At 44.4% G+C, this 15973-nt stretch overlaps 1 protein-coding gene across 2 annotated transcripts in view; it reads right to left on the reverse strand.

Annotated features, from left to right (window-relative positions):
- RIPK1 (receptor interacting serine/threonine kinase 1) overlaps positions 1-15973 on the reverse strand; it is a 273536-nt gene that overhangs the window by 244880 nt on the left and 12683 nt on the right. For both annotated transcript variants that reach the window (XM_030210928.1, XM_030210923.1), the window contains exons 2-3: positions 5409-5594; positions 4702-4855 (exon numbers count right to left, since the gene is read on the reverse strand). In XM_030210928.1, coding sequence (XP_030066788.1) covers positions 4702-4855; positions 5409-5560 — 306 coding nt within the window. In that variant the 5' untranslated portion in view covers positions 5561-5594. The remainder of the gene's footprint in view (positions 1-4701; positions 4856-5408; positions 5595-15973) is intronic.

Raw genomic sequence — 15973 nt, forward strand, 5'->3', positions numbered from 1 at the left:
TGCCATGAGTGGGAAAGCGCAGGGTACAAATGTAACAAAAAAAATAAAAAATCCACACCATACCCTTGTGGGAACGTCTGAACGATGCCCGGCGCATGCGCATGGTGTGGACAGGAAATCAGTGCTTTAGATACCATCACTCATAGATTAAGCAATCAATTTCCTTATTAAGACCATGATGGGATACCATGTTCCATTGGAAAATCAACCTCTGCTTCTTTCCTTAACAACATACGGGGAACACTGCCTCCTCTCTGTGTTCTAATCTGATTAAGAACAACAAAACGTAGTTCTTGTACTGCATGCTGTATTTGTGCCCAATGGGACACTAACCTGCTTATAAACGAACGAGAAAAACGCCCAAGTTCCGACCTAAATCGGGAGATGGACCGTTTATCTCACAAAAACGAATAACGCGGTATAATCGAAAGCCGAACTTGGACGTTTTCAACTGCACCTCCATCGCGGAAGCGTACGAAGTTGACGGGGGCGTGTCAGAGGCGTGGTGAAGGGCGGGACTGTGGGCATGGTTATCACCCGAACAGAGATGGGCGCCTTCGCTGATAATGGAAAAAAAGTATGTCGTTTGTGCTAGAATTTAGGGCACTTTTCTTGGACCCTGTTTTTTCCAGAATAAGGCCCCCAAAAAGTGCCCTAAATTGACCAGATTACCACGGAGGGAATCGGGGATGACCTCCCCTGACTCCCCCAGTGGTCACTAAACGCCCTCCCACCACAAAAAATGATGTTCACAACTTTTTATTTCACCCTCAAATGTCATACCCAGCCTCCCTGACAGCAGTATGCAGGTCCCTGGAGCAGTTGTTAGGGGGTGCAGTGGACTTCAGGCAGGTGGACCAGGTCCATCCCCCCCCACCTGTTACAATTGTGCTGCTTAATGCTTAGTCGTCCAACCCCCCCCAAACCCCCTGTACCCACCTGTAGGTGCCCCCCTTCCCCCCTTAGGGTTATAGTAATGGTGTAGACTCGTGGGCAGTGGATTTTGAGGGGAATTTGGGGGGCTCAACACACAAGGGAAGGGTGCTATGCACCTGGAGCTCTTTAACTTTTTGTTTTTTTTTGTAAAAGTGCCCCCTAGGGTGCCCGGTTGGTGTCCTGGCATGTGAGGGGGACCAGTGCATTACGAATCCTGGCCCTCCCACGAACAAATGCCTTGGATTTATTCGTTTTTGAGCTAGGCGCTTTCATTTTCCATTAATCGCTGAAAACAAAAACGCCCAGCTCACAAATTGTCGAATAAACATGGACGTCTATTTTTTTCGAATACGGTTCGGTCCGCCCCTTCACGGACCCGTTCTTGGAGATAAACGCCCATGGACATAGACGTTTTCGTTCAATTATGCCCCTCTAAGGGAGCTTTCCATGTGACCGATACGCAGATTACTTAAATGTTGAGCTACCCGTTTAATTTTCCGTGTGGTCTGGCCAATATACCAAAGACCACATGGACAACGGATGCCATATATACAATTGGATGAATTACAATCCGTTCTTCCTTGCAATACATATTTTTTTACCAGAAGAATAGGGAATTTGAATTTCCTTAACTTGCAATGCATATTGACAGTACAAGCATTGATGACAGGTGTAATGTCCATTATCTAATTTTACTATATTAGAGATAATGTTGTTTATGTGGTTTGGAGTAATGAGCTGTAGGAGAACAGTTGCTATTGTAAGGGATGGGTGGGAAGAGGGACAAAATAAGGGAATAACTTGAAAGCAGTTTGAGTAGTTTGCTTGTCATTGTAAAGTCGTTTATTTTACTTTTGTATGTTGAGACAAATTTGTGCTGACGTATCTAATTCTTTTATACTGTTTTCAATAAAACGTTGGAATATTAAAAAAAAAAAAAAAAAAGATGCTCAGTGAAACTGCGCATTAGTATCCATTTCCTGTGTCTAAATATAAGCATCCAAGCATAAAAACAAACAACAAAAAAACGCTTATATTTAGGCAGCAGAAAACAGATGTCAGAGTGTGCTTCACATTCGGGTTTTACAAAGTGCATGCACACAGCAGCCAAGCTTACTGGAGCTCTTCTGTGCATGCGTCAAGCACAATCCTCCCACGCCAAAGCACACTCCTCCTGCCGAACTCCTTAATGCTCAATGCTAAAAACGCGCCTATATTTGCATATCATTAGTGTTGAGCACTAGGTCATTATTCTGCACTGTTCTAGCGGTATTTTTACAGCGCTATTTGGAATAGCACCAGAGTTTTGAGCATCGGGGCCCAAGAGCTGAACTTAGGCATGTTTGATGTACTGCAAAGGCCCACAGGAGCAACCAGAATTATTGTGGGCCAACTGAAGTTTTTTTTGTATGTGACATCAATAATGGCTATTAGCCATATCATCTCTCTGTTGTATCAGCTGGGAAATGAGTGGTGCACCATCATCTGCAGTGTCTAGCTGATATTAAGAGGAGAAATGTCATAATCCCCCCCCCCCCCCCCACACACACCCACGCAAAAAACTCAAAACAACAAATGTTCAAGAAAATAATGGGCTCTGGGCAGAAAACTTAGGCAAGAAAATTACTGGCAGGAGCTTGCATCCTCAGAACCCTGAGCTAGGAGAGCAGTTTCATCTCTACACTTCTGGATGCAGTCACCCACTCCTGTGCCTGACTCAAACCTGCTGCTGCGGCTAGGAAAGCGATTAGAATGTTGGGTATTATTAGGAAAGGTATGGAAAACAGGTGTGAGGATGTTATAATGCCGTTGTATCGCTCCATGGTGCGACCGCACCTTGAGTATTGTGTTCAATTCTGGTCGCCGCATCTCAAGAAAGATATAGTAGAATTGGAAAAGGTGCAGAGAAGGGCGACTAAAATGATAGCGGGGATGGGACGACTTCCCTATGAAGAAAGATTAAGGAGGCTAGGGCTATTCAGCTTGGAGAAGAGACGGCTGAGGGGAGACATGATAGAGGTATATAAAATAATGAGTGGAGTGGAACAGGTGGATGTGAAGCGTCTGTTCACGCTTTCCAAAAATACTAGGACTAGGGGGCATGCGATGAAACTACAGTGTAGTAAATTTAAAACAAATCGGAGAAAAGTTTTCTTCACCCAACGTATAATTAAACTCTGGAATTCGTTGCTGGAGAAAGTGGTGAAGGCGGTTAGATTAGCAGAGTTTAAAAAGGAGTTGGACGGTTTCCTAAAGGACAAGTCCATAAACCGCTACTAAATGGACTGGGGAAAAATCCACAATTCCAGGAATAACATGTATAGAATGTTTGTACGTTTGGGAAGCTTGCCAGGTGCCCTTGGCCTGGATTGGCCGCTGTCGTGGACAGGATGCTGGGCTCGATGGACCCTTGGTCTTTTCCCAGTATGGCATTACTTATGTACTTATATAATGGAAACAAAGTTAATACAGCCAGCATGAAACATCCTATATAATAAAAAGCACCTCCAACATTCTGACGCTGACTCCGTGGCACTGTAGGGTTCGTAAGTCTGTCATTCAGCGTTTCATTGGCTCTCACTGTCCCCGCCCTCATGTCGAGGAAACGGAACGCTGCATAGTTGCCAAGCAAACAAACGCGACATCACAGGAACGAACAACCAATCAGACAGAATGGAATTTGGAGGAGGGAAGTGGAGTGGATTGAATCTCCAACAATCAATCATATACAGGGAGGTACGAACATCAGTGGAGGCAAGTGCACAGAACGGAAGGGAAGACAAACATTTAATCACTTTGTCACTCTCACACATCACACACACCACACGCACACACACACACCACACGCGCGCGCACACACACACAATCACTCTGTGTATCTCTCACTTGCACTGTTTGTAAAACACACTGAGGCATATTTTCAAAGCACTTTGGGAGGCTAAGTTCCATAGGTTTCTATGGAACTTTGGGAGGCTAAGTGCTTTGAAAATGAGCCCCACTGTCACTCTCAGTCTCTCACATGGGCAACTGTATGTTGCATTCTCAGGAGTAAGGAGCTCTTCTGATGTGATTGTTAACTGATTGAAGGGCCTGAACAAGGAAAACTTTTACCACATTGTAACACAATTTACACAAAACTATTGTATATAAAGAAATCTTACACATGTAAACAACAATTATATTCAGAATACAACCGTGGAAACATTAATGGCAGGAACTCATTACATTGCTAGCGCCCGTTTCATTGAGTTAAGAAACGGGGCCTTTTTTACTAGTAACTAAATAATGTTGCTGTATCAACAAAGATGATTCTCAGTTAAAAACAAAAAAGTAGTCAAGTGTACATCAAACAAATAGTAAATCACTAGTAAAAAGCCCCGTTTCTGATGCAAATGAAACGGGGGCTAGCAAGGTTTTCTTCAGATTGTGCATGTGGGAGTGTGTGTTCCTGCCCTCTCTCCCTCCCCCTCCCCCCCTCCGCGTCCAGTCCTTCAGTGTTAAGTGTCCTGCTGTTCTGTGTTTTGTTACAGAGAGAGTGAGGGCATCTCTCTCCCCTCCCCCCTCTGAGTCCTTCACTGTGTGAGATTTCGTGCTGTGCTGTTTTCCTTCACTCATGGGGAAACCGGATATCTCTGACGCTTCACACTTCCGGCTGGAGGCTTCATAGAACGTTGGTCTTGCCTTTTATATATATAGATCATTGCACACATGAAGATGAATCTAACACAGCCCCTTGTGAAATATGTCTCCATTTTCACTACTTACTGCTTGCAGCACATTCATTAAGTTTCCCTTCTTCATATATTCCATCACCAAAGAGTAGTTGCCATCCTCTAATATCAGGCCTAACAGCTTTACAACCCGACTGTGGTCCAGTCTGTGCATAATTTTACCTTCCTCAAGAAGAGAAGCATTAAATCTATAGAAAAAAAATAAAGGCAATATAAAGCAGAACTTACATTTCAGACTGGAAAGAGGCATGTCACATGTTAAAAATCAAAGATGGTATGATACAACAGACTACCTTAACATTTTTATGATTTCCAACACGTGGCATCTTGGAAAAAAAATTATTAAAAAGTTCTCAAAGTCTGTCTGCATTTTGTCCTCCCCAAAACTTGGATGGGAGGAGGAGCTAAGCACTTCCTCGCTTTTCATCTACTGTCAGCCCACATTCACATTTCAATCATTTTCTGCCCTTGCCTTGAGGGGTTCTGCCCTTAGGCAGCTGTACCTATCCCTTACCTTTTATTTAGCTGTGGTACAAGGTTGACAGCACTATAAATGGAAATCCTGTACTTGTACATATAAAAGGTACAAAGTGGGCACTGATAGTGCAAGCTTCCCTTACTGATCTGCCAGTGTGCCTCATGGTCCTTCTCTTGAGGGATCATATGTAAGGGTGAGAGAATAAATCGGGTCCCATTCCCATGGCTGTCCAATAATTGGGCTCTCTGAGGCTGCCAACTTACTCAGTGCGCTGGGGCCCGGTGTAGACCGTTTTCAGGACCACCAATCCATGCCTTCTGTGACAACATAAAAACACCATTCCAAAGCCTCCCGCATCTAGTGGCTCCTTGTCCAGCAGGTCACCACTGCTCATCCGGATATCATCCAATGGCATCTTTCCAGCTTCGAAGAATATCCCTCAGGTGAACCTGAAAAGGATTCAGATAAATAAAAATAAAGGGAGGTTAATAGCAGATTTATAAACATGAAGTTCCACCCAGAATTGACACTTTTTTCATTGTGTTTTACCAATAATGGTGGAATTAAAGTTAAATTTGCAGACACAAAGTTATTCAAAGTTGTTAAATCACAAGAGGATTGTGAAAAATTAGAAGAGGACCTTATGAGATTGGGAGATTGGGCGACTAAATGGCAGATGATGTTTAATGTGAGCAATTGCAAAGTGATGCATGTGGGAAAGAGGAACCCGAACTATAGCTACATGATGCAAGGTTCCACATTAGGAGTCACCGACAAGGAAGGGATCTAGGTGTCATCACTGATATGTTGAAACCCTCTGCTCAGTGTGCGGTGGCTGCTAAGAAAGCAAATAGAATGTTAGGTATTATTAGGAAAGGAATGGAAAACAAAATGAGGACGTTATAATGCCTTTGTATTGCTCCATGGTACGACCGCATCTTGAATATTGTGTGCAGTTCTAGTCACTGCATCTCAAAATGATATAGTGGAATTGGAAAGGTACAGAAGAGCGATGTAAATGAGGGGATGGGACGACCTCCTTATGAAGAAAGGCTGAAGCATCTAGGGCTCTTCAGCTTGGAGAAAAGACGGCTTGAGAGGAGATATGATAGAGGTCTATAAAATAATGAGTGGAGTGGAACGGGTAGATGTGAATCGTTTGCTTACTCTTTCCAAAAATACTAGGACTAGGGGGCATGTGATGAAATTACAAAGTAGTACATTTAAAACGAATCGGAGAAAATTTTTATTCACTCAAAGTGTAATTAAACTCTGGAATTCGTTAAAGGCGGTTAGCTTAGCGGGGTTTATATATATATATACAGTGCAATCAGCTTAAGTGCAAGGGTCTGGGACCAAAGAAATACATGCAGTTAACCAGAGTATGCACTTAACCGTTGTGACCCAAAGAAGCTTGACATCTGATAAACACATGTACAGTACTGTTTATTATTACAGTGAAACCTTGGTTTTCGTTGACTTCGGATTTCGTCGGTTTCGGTTATCGTCGATTTTTTTCACGAAAATTTTGTCTCAGTTTTCGTCGATCACCTCGGATTTCGTCGGCGTGACCACGCAGCTAATCTAGCTTCTCCAATAATCATGATGCACTAGATTTGAGAAAAAATTATTTAAAAAAACATTTTTTAAATTTATGGGTATACAACATTTGTTGATCTTTGGTGTTTTTTGGTTTAGTAAACATTTAATGCCAAGAAGCGCAGAGTGATGCACTTGGGGTACAGAAACCCAAAAGTGAGATACCGAAAAGGATAAGAGAGATTATTAAGCTCTACTGAGGAGAGAGACCTTGGGGTGTTGGTGTCTGAGGATCTGAAGGTAACGAAACAATGTGAGAAGGCGACGGCCGTGGCCAGAAGGATGCTAGGCTGCATAGAGAGGGGTATAACCAGCAGACGAAAGGAGGTGTTGATGCCCCTCTACAAATCGTTGGTGAGGTCCCACTTGGAGTATTGTGTTCAGTTTTGGAAGCAATGCAAAGAAAAGCTACAAAAACGGTATGGGATTTGCGTTGCAAACCATACGAGGAGAGACTTGCCAACCTGAACATGTATACCTTGAAGGAAAGGAAAAACAGGGGTGACATGATACAGACGTCCTGTCACGGTCTCAGGCTCAAAACAAACAGTCATGGACTCTGGAACAATATGAGCCCTTGGCCTACTGTCGTCGAGCGGCAGCAGGAGACAAACCCCCCAACCAGGACTGGACTAACAAGCAAGGATGGAGCTGGATTCTGGAACGGACTTGGCTCGGCTGGAATGGACTTGGCTTGGCTGGAACCGGATTCTGGAACAAACTTGGCTTGGCTGGAACCGGATTCTGGAACAAACTTGGCTTGGCTGGAACCGGATACTGGAACAAGCTTGGCGGGAACAGGATTCTTAAACAAGCTTGACTGGAACAGGATTCAGGATTCTCAAACAGGCCTGGCGGACACAAGCAGGGTCAGAACTAAAGCTGAAGGCTTGCAGGGCAGACACAAGCAGGATAGGAACTGAAGCTAAAGACAAACAGGGCAGACACAAAGCTGACCCACCCAGACAAACAACAGAACTAAGGCTGAAGCTGAAGGTAGAGGGGACTAGAGCAAGCAGGGCTGGACACAAAGCTGACCCACACAGACTAACAGAGAAGAACAGAAGCAGAAGTGCACACAGGCACCCTAAACAAGAAATCAAGACAGAAGTGTCCACGGGCGCACGGACAATGAACAAGGCAGAAGTGCACGCAGGCACACAGACTATGAACAAGGCAACAAGAAAATCAAGACAGAAGTGCCCACGGGCGCACGGACAATGAACAAGGCAGAAGTGCTCACAAGCTGGACAGGGCAAAGACGGGACTTGAGGTAATTTAAAACAAACCCTAGCAGCTCAAGGACCTGAATAATCATTTGCATGGACTCCTGAGCACCCTCCGGAGAAGTGCTCTTTGCCATCCAGTCATCGAGATATGGGAACACATGGACTCCCAGTCTGCATAGTGACGCTGTAACTACCGCTAGACATTTGGTGAAGACCCTTGCAACCTGCCTCTCACCCCCCCCCAGTAAGAGTAGCCCCAGAGGCACTACATAAAAAGGGAAAAAAATGGTGGGGGGGGGGGGGAGGGGAGTAGCAACAACACTGGGAAGGCAAACATATCAAGGCCTCATCTGGGGTGGCAAGAAAGTAAAAAGCATTTAAACTGTGGAAAAATGCCAGCCCACACTGCTGGGGTATTGTTAAGTAAGTAATAACAATTTTATTGGTAATTTCCCTCAAAATAAGTAAGTACAGGATTAAATATTTAGCAAAACAACAATTTTAAAAAAAGGATAAAAGTCAATCAGTCATAAAGAGAGAGTTCTTGTATCAAGTCCTTAGACATGACTAGGAACCCCTTAGGAAAATTCTTTTCTTCCATACTTCCTACAGATCAATCCACAGATGAGTGGTTTATGTCCCTCTACCAGCAGGTGCAGATAGAGAGAACACCAGAGCTCTGCCATAAAGGATACTGTGCAGCAGCCTCACTTTCAGTATTCTATCTCAGCAGGTGGATGGACATATCCTGTGCAGATCTCTGAATTGAGGCTTGGTCCTAGCCTGTTCCCTCAGGTTTAGTTGAGCTAGGGGCTCATGGCTGTGCTTGGCCAGTACAGGGTACACCTGGTGGTGCCAGATCTTTCCTCTACCCCTTCCCTGTCTCCAGGCCCTTGTAGAATTTCAGCGCTCTGATCCTCTGCTTCCTGACACTCCTGCCTAAAAAAAAGTAGCAGCAGAGCGATATAAAAGCAAAAGTAACAGCTTTGTGCTGTGCGCGACAGGCATTGGCATTATGTTTCTGCCTTGCGTAACATGGTGAGTGTTTATTTCTTACCCTGGTGGGAGCTGTTCGTTTGGCTCCCGTGGCACTTGCCAGGGAACGTGCTCCCTGAAAAGTGATGATTTCCCCAGAAGTGCTCAGGATCAGTTTGGTAGGTTGGGCCTCCGACCTGGATTCCCGTGCTTCAGCTGTGCCTGGTGGGGTGCTTGTTCGCTATGATGTGGTCCTGCTGGGAAGGAAGGGGATAATGGTTGAGCACTTACAAAACTTACTGAACAGGCTGAAAAGTGGTGCCTTAATAGGACCTTTCCGTTCGCTCCCCTAGCCTTCCTGGAGCTTAGCTGCTTACTTTTGGGACTGTTCTTTAAGCACTTTCAGCAGTCCAGCGTTAGCTGATGAATTCTCCTTACTGTATTTCAGTCGGAGGCGTTACTCAGCACTCTTACTGTGCTGTATAGGAGTGCGGTGGTAAGGGCCAGTATTTTTTTTTATGGCCCTGTAAGTCTTGTCCCCTGCACGGATCCAAGCTGGAGGGGCAATTGCCCCATGGGTTTGGCCTACTTCTGCTGGACTTCGGTTTGGAATCTGAACCAATTAGACAGATTATCGCGATATCACTTTTCCCCACTTATACCTGCTTTCAGATATTGGTATTGTGCTGTGGTTGGGTGTTTAAACTTCACTTCCAAGGGCTGTGGCTGCATTTGGGTTGCTCTGCCCTCACAGGCACCCAGGGACTCTCCAAGTCAGCTCTATGCCTTGTTGAGCTTTCTGTTTTGGTTAGCTCATATATGCTACAGTTCAGGTATCTAGGGAAGAGTAGAGGCACTCTCAGCCTTGCTCCAGTTAGGCCACTGGGCCTCCACAAGCTCTCTCTCTCTCATTATTCTTTGTCCCAGTTGAGATTATACATATCTTTGAAAGTGTTGGTTCCTGCTTTATAAGCAGGTGTGGTCTTTGACGGGAGTGTATACTCCCAGCTTCCAGGGTTTTGAGTCCTATGCCGCTGTTGCTGTGGCACTAAGCAGTTTTTCGAACAGCAGTATTAGAAGGATGGCATTTGTGTAAAAAAAACATTAAAAAAACCACAAGGGGTAAGTCCAATGTAGATGGTACTGTGAGCAGTTTTCCCTTTTCTAAGGCTTCCCTTTACAGGCAGCGATTGCACCTGAGGTCCGGGGAACCAGAGGCCTGGCCATTGAGCTCCTGTCATCTGCCTAGCAGCTATGCACCCTGGTAACATCCTGAAGCAGGTCTGTTTATTTACCGCTTTCTACATAGTCCACATTTCCCCACCTCACTAGCCTCTTTCACTACAATGCCGTTGACTGTTTGTTGTAGAACTGATGTATGCTTTTTGTAAATTTCTGTAAGCCACATTGGGCCTGCCCTTGGGTGGGAAAATGTGGGATATAAATGCTATAAATAAATAAATAGTCGCATTAGAGGCCATCTCTGTGATTCTGCTTTCCTAGACTAGCAGTTTATTTGCCCTCACAGTTTGGCGACCTGGTTCTACTCTAGGTTTTTCACTCGTACCTTTCTCATAGCATGGCAGTAAAGATGGTGTTTAGTTAGTCAGGCTTACTCCTGTTGACTCCATGTTTCTGGGAGAAATGTTACATTTTGAGTTACTTGCCGAGATTAGTGCACTCCTCCCAGATTTCTCTTGGTCTCCATGTTAATCTTGCATCCTCTGTGCTGACAGGGTGGCATTTTCTCCGGGTGCAGTTTTTACATTAAAATAGCTTTTTTTCTGGAAGGTGGCTGGTTTTCAAACTGAAGGTCACAGGTTCAAGGCTGGCTTGTCCATTATATTAGAAGCTGTTTCCAATGGAACATATTTGATTTCATTCTCTCTTACTATTTATTTGTAGCATTTGTATCCCACATTTTCCCACCAATTTGTAGGCTCAATGTGGCTTACATTTGCCATAATGGCAGTTGCCATTTCCGGGTAGCAGAATTACAAATGGTATTGCATTAAGGTGCATACATATATGGTAACATACATGGAACATGGCATACATGGGATAGGAGGAAATGTCCTATTGTGGATTAAAAACTGGTTGAAGGATAGGAAACAGAGAGTGGGGTTAAATGGGCAGTATTCACAATTGAGAAGGGTAGTTAGTGGGGTTCCTCAGGGGTCCGTGCTAGGACCGCTGCTTTTTAATATATTTATAAATGATTTAGAGATGGGAGTAACTAGCGAGGTAATTAAATTTGCTGATGACACAAAGTTATTCAAAGTCGTTAAATCGCGACAGGATTGTGAAAACTTACAAGAGGACCTTACGAGACTGGGAGACTGGGCGGCTAAATGGCAGATGATGTTTAATGTGAGCAAGTGCAAGGTGATGCATGTGGGAAAAAAGAACCCGAATTATAGCTACGTCATGCAAGGTTCCACGTTAGGAGTTATTGTTCAAGAAAGGGATCTGGGTGTCGTTGTCGATAATACACTGACACCTTCTGCTCAGTGTGCTGCTGCGGCTAAGAAAGCGAATAGAATGTTGGGTATTATTAGGAAAGGTATGGAAAACAGATGTGAGGATGTTATAATGCCGTTGTATCGCTCCATGGTGCGACCGCACCTTGAGTATTGTGTTCAATTCTGGTCGCCGCATCTCAAGAAAGATATAGTAGAATTGGCAAAGGTGCAGCGAAGGGCGACTAAAATGATAGCGGGGATGGGACGACTTCCCTATGAAGAAAGACTAAGGAGGCTAGGGCTATACCGCTTGGAGAAGAGACGGCTGAGGGGAGACATGATAGAGGTATATAAAATAATGAGTGGAGTGGAACAGGTGGATGTGAAGCGTCTGTTCACGCTTTCCAAAAATACTAGGACTAGGGGGCATGCGATGAAACTACAGTGTAGTAAATTTAAAACAAATCGGAGAAAATTTTTCTTCGCCCAACGTGTAATTAAACTCTGGAATTCGTTGCCGGAGAAAGTGGTGAAGGCGGTTAGCTTAGCAGAGTGGACGGTTTCCTAAAGGACAAGTCCATAAACCGCTACTAAACGGACTTGGAAAACTCCAAAATTCCAGGAATAACATGTATAGAATGTTTGTACATTTGGGAAGCTTGCCAGGTGCCCTTGGCCTGGATTGGCCGCTGTCGTGGACAGGATGCTGGGCTCGATGGACCTTTGGTCTTTTCCCAGTGTGGCATTACTTATGTACATGGAACAGATCATGGTATATATACAGTGAAACCTCGGTTTTCGTCGGTTTCGGTTATCGTCGATTTTTTTCGCGAACATTTCGTCTCAGTTTTCGTCGATCGCCTTGGATTTCGTTGGCGTGACCACGCAGCTAATCTTGCGTTCTCACGTGTCGTTCTTCTGGGGCGTTGTTTCCAGTTGTGGGATCACACTGCTGCTGTTTTCGGACCCAAATTTCGTCGTTTTGCCACAATACTGCTACTGCTGGTTGAGTGCCTGTATCAAAGTCCTTGCAGGTATATAAGGACCCAAATTTCTTCGTTTTGCCACAATACTGCTTGCTGCTGGTTGAGTGCCTGTATCAAAGTCCTTGCAGGTATATAAGGACCCAAATTTCTTCGTTTTGCCACAATACTGCTTGCTGCTGGTTGAGTGCCTGTATCAAAGTCCCTGCAGGTACATAAGGACCCAAATTTCTTCGTTTTGCCACAATACTGCTTGCTGCTGGTTGAGTGCCTGTATCAAAGTCCCTGCAGGTACATAAGGACCCAAATTTCTTCGTTTTGCCACAATACTGCTTGCTGCTGGTTGAGTGCCTGTATCAAAGTCCCTGCAGGAACATAAGGACCCAAATTTCTTTGCCACAATACTGCTGCTGCTGGTTGAGTGCCTGTCTCAAAGTCCCTGCAGGTACATAAGGACCCAAATTTCTTCGTTTTGCCACAATACTGCTGCTGCTGGTTGAGTGCCTGTCTCAAAGTCCCTGCAGGTACATAAGGACCCAAATTTCGTCGTTTTGCCACAATACTGCTGCTGTTGGTTGAGTGCCTGTATCAAAGTCCCTGCTGGTATTAGGACCCAAATTTCGACATTTTGCCACACTACTACTACAGCTGGTTGAGTGCCTGTATCAAAGTCCCTGCCTGCTCTCATCATGGGACCCAAAAAAGTTTCTATGGGCAGCAGTCCTTCAAAGAACAAGGACAGGAACACGATTGAGTTGAAGAAGGAAATCATTGAAAAATACGAGAGTGGAATTAAGATTGCTGAAATCGCCTGCATGTACGGGAAGTGACTATCCACGATAAGTTCAATCGTTGCAAAAAAGGAAGCAATAAAGGAGGCAAAAGTAGCAAAAGGTGTGAATGCGATAACAAAAGAGATCACAAACAATTGAAGATGTGGAACAGTTATTATTAATTTGGATCAATCAAAAACAGTTAGATGGCGATTCTGTTTCTGAGGCCATCATATGTGAAAAGGCCAGACTGCTGTATGCTGATCTCATAAAGAAAATGCCTGGGACGAGTGCTACTTCACTAAGTGATTTTAAGGCCAGCAGAGGCTGGTTCGAAAAATTCAAGAGGCGCACTGGCATACACAGTGTTACTAGGCACGGAGAAGCTGCGAGTTCGGACAAGTCTGGTGCTGAAAAATTTGTGTCTGAATTCAAAGATTACTTAGAGGCTGAAGGATTCATCCCCCAACAAGTCTTCAACTGTGATGAAACTGGCCCATTTTGGAAGAAAATGCCAAAGCGAACGTTCATTACACAGGAGGAAACGGCACTGCCAGGACATAAGCCTATGAAAGATAGGTTTACTCTTCTGTTGTGTGGTAATGCTAGTGGTGATTGTAAAGTGAAGCCCTTACTGGTGTACCATTCAGAAACTCCTAGAGTATTCAGCAGAAACAATGTGATCAAAAGTAAACTGTGTGTGATGTGGAGAGCAAACATGAAAACATGGGTCACGAGGGCAATTTTCATTGAGTGGATGAATGAAGTGTTTGGCCCAAGTGTGAAAAAATACCTCCAGGAAAATCATTTGCCCCTTAAGTGCCTCCTATTAATGGACAATGCTCTTTAACATCCTCCAGGTTTGGAAGATGCACTGTTAGAGCAGTTCAGTTTTATCACTGAAGTTCTTGCCCCCTAATACCACACCACTCATCCAGCCCATGGACCAGAATGTCATTTCCAATTTCAAGAAACTGTACACAAAAGCATTGTTTCAAAGGTGCTTTGAGGTGACATCAGATACAGAATTGTCCTTAAGAGAGTTCTGGAAAAACCATTTCAACATTCTCAACTGCATCAGCCTCATAGATAAGGCTTGGCAGTGAGTGACATCCTGGACGATAAATTGTGGATGGAAGAAATTATGGCCAGGATGTGTGCATGAGAGAGATTTTTCTTCACCCAACGTATAATTAAACTCTGGAATTCGTTGCCGGAGAAAGTGGTGGAGGCAGTTAGCTTAGCAGAGTTTAAAAAGGGGTTGGACGGTTTCCTAAAGGACAAGTCCATAAACCGCTACTAAATGGACTTGGGAAAAATCCACAATTCCGGGAATAACATGTATAGAATGTTTGTACGTTGGGAAGCTTGCCAGGTGCCCTTGGCCTGGATTGGCCGCTGTCGTGGACAGGATGCTGGGCTCGATGGACCCTTGGTCTTTTCCCAGAATGGCATTACTTATGTACTTAGAAGGGTTAGATCCTTCACCTGATGACCCTACACATGTTGTGCAGTCAATTGTTCATTTAGGTAATTCCATGGGTTTGGAGGTGAGTGGTAAGGATGTGGAAGAGTTGGTGGATGACCACAGAGAAGAACTCACCACTGAAGAGCTGCAAGACCTTCAACTAGAAGTGCAACAGACGGCAGATGAAGAAGTTGCTTCGGATAATGAGGAAGAAACAGTAGAGAATGTGCCTTCTTCAGAGATTAAGGACATCCTCTCCATGTGGAGTAAAGTACAGGTGTTTGTGGAGAAAAATTACCCAGACAAAGCTGTTGCAAGCCGTGTCTGTAACTTTATCAATGATAATGTGTTGCCCCATTTTAGGGGAATCTTAAAGAGGCATGGGTCCACAGACTCTGAAGCTGGTCCTAGTGGCAAAAGAACAAGAAGGGAAGTGACCCCCCCCCCAGAAGCTGGTCCTAGTGGCAAACGAACAAGAGAGGAAGTGACCCCCCCCCCCAGAAGCTGGTCCTAGTGGCAAAAGAACAAGAGGGGAAGTGACCCCCCCCAGAAGCTGGTCCTAGTGGCAAAAGAACAAGAGGGGAAGTGACCCCCCCCCCAGAAGCTGGTCCTAGTGGCAAAAGAACAAGAGGGGAAGTGACCCTCCCCAGAAGCTGGTCCTAGTGGCAAAAGAACAAGAAGGGAAGTGACCCCCCCAGAAGTTAGTCCTAGTGGCAAAAGAGCAAGAAGGGAAGTGACCCCCCCAGAAGCTGGTCCTAGTGGCAAAAGAACAAGAGGGGAAGTGACCCCCCCAGATAGTGTCCTTATGGAGGGGGATCCTCCTTCCAAACAATAATCTCTGCTCCTCTCTCTCCATCTTCCATACACCAAGAAGAGTCTTCAGAAAGGTAAATGCCATGTTAAATGTTCATTTATTCTATACACTTGTCTTGTTTATTCATTTTTAATAAAAAATTACTTGTTGCCTCAGTTTTCGTCGATAGATTTCGGACGAATTATCGACGAAAACCGAGGTTTCACTGTATATATCATGCATGTGCATATTTACATGGTAAAGAAAATAAATTATGGTCTTGCATGAAGTTTCTGAGAATAAGTTGGATTGTAACATACATTAGGTCATCGATTATAGAGAGTTGGATTATATAAATTGGATTGTAATATACTTTAGGTCATCGATTATAGAGAGTTCCTGTTCAGCATAAGGTTGAAGTGGTAATGCTTGATCATGAATATCAAAGAGGTGATCAGTCATGAGGTAAAAGATCGGTTATGTATAGATCGTGTGTAGCGTTGTTATTTAGTATTTAAGATGGATGTTTGTGGTATGCCTTCTTGA

Source organism: Microcaecilia unicolor, chromosome 1 (assembly GCF_901765095.1).
Source record: "Microcaecilia unicolor chromosome 1, aMicUni1.1, whole genome shotgun sequence".
NCBI lineage: Eukaryota > Metazoa > Chordata > Amphibia > Gymnophiona > Siphonopidae > Microcaecilia > Microcaecilia unicolor.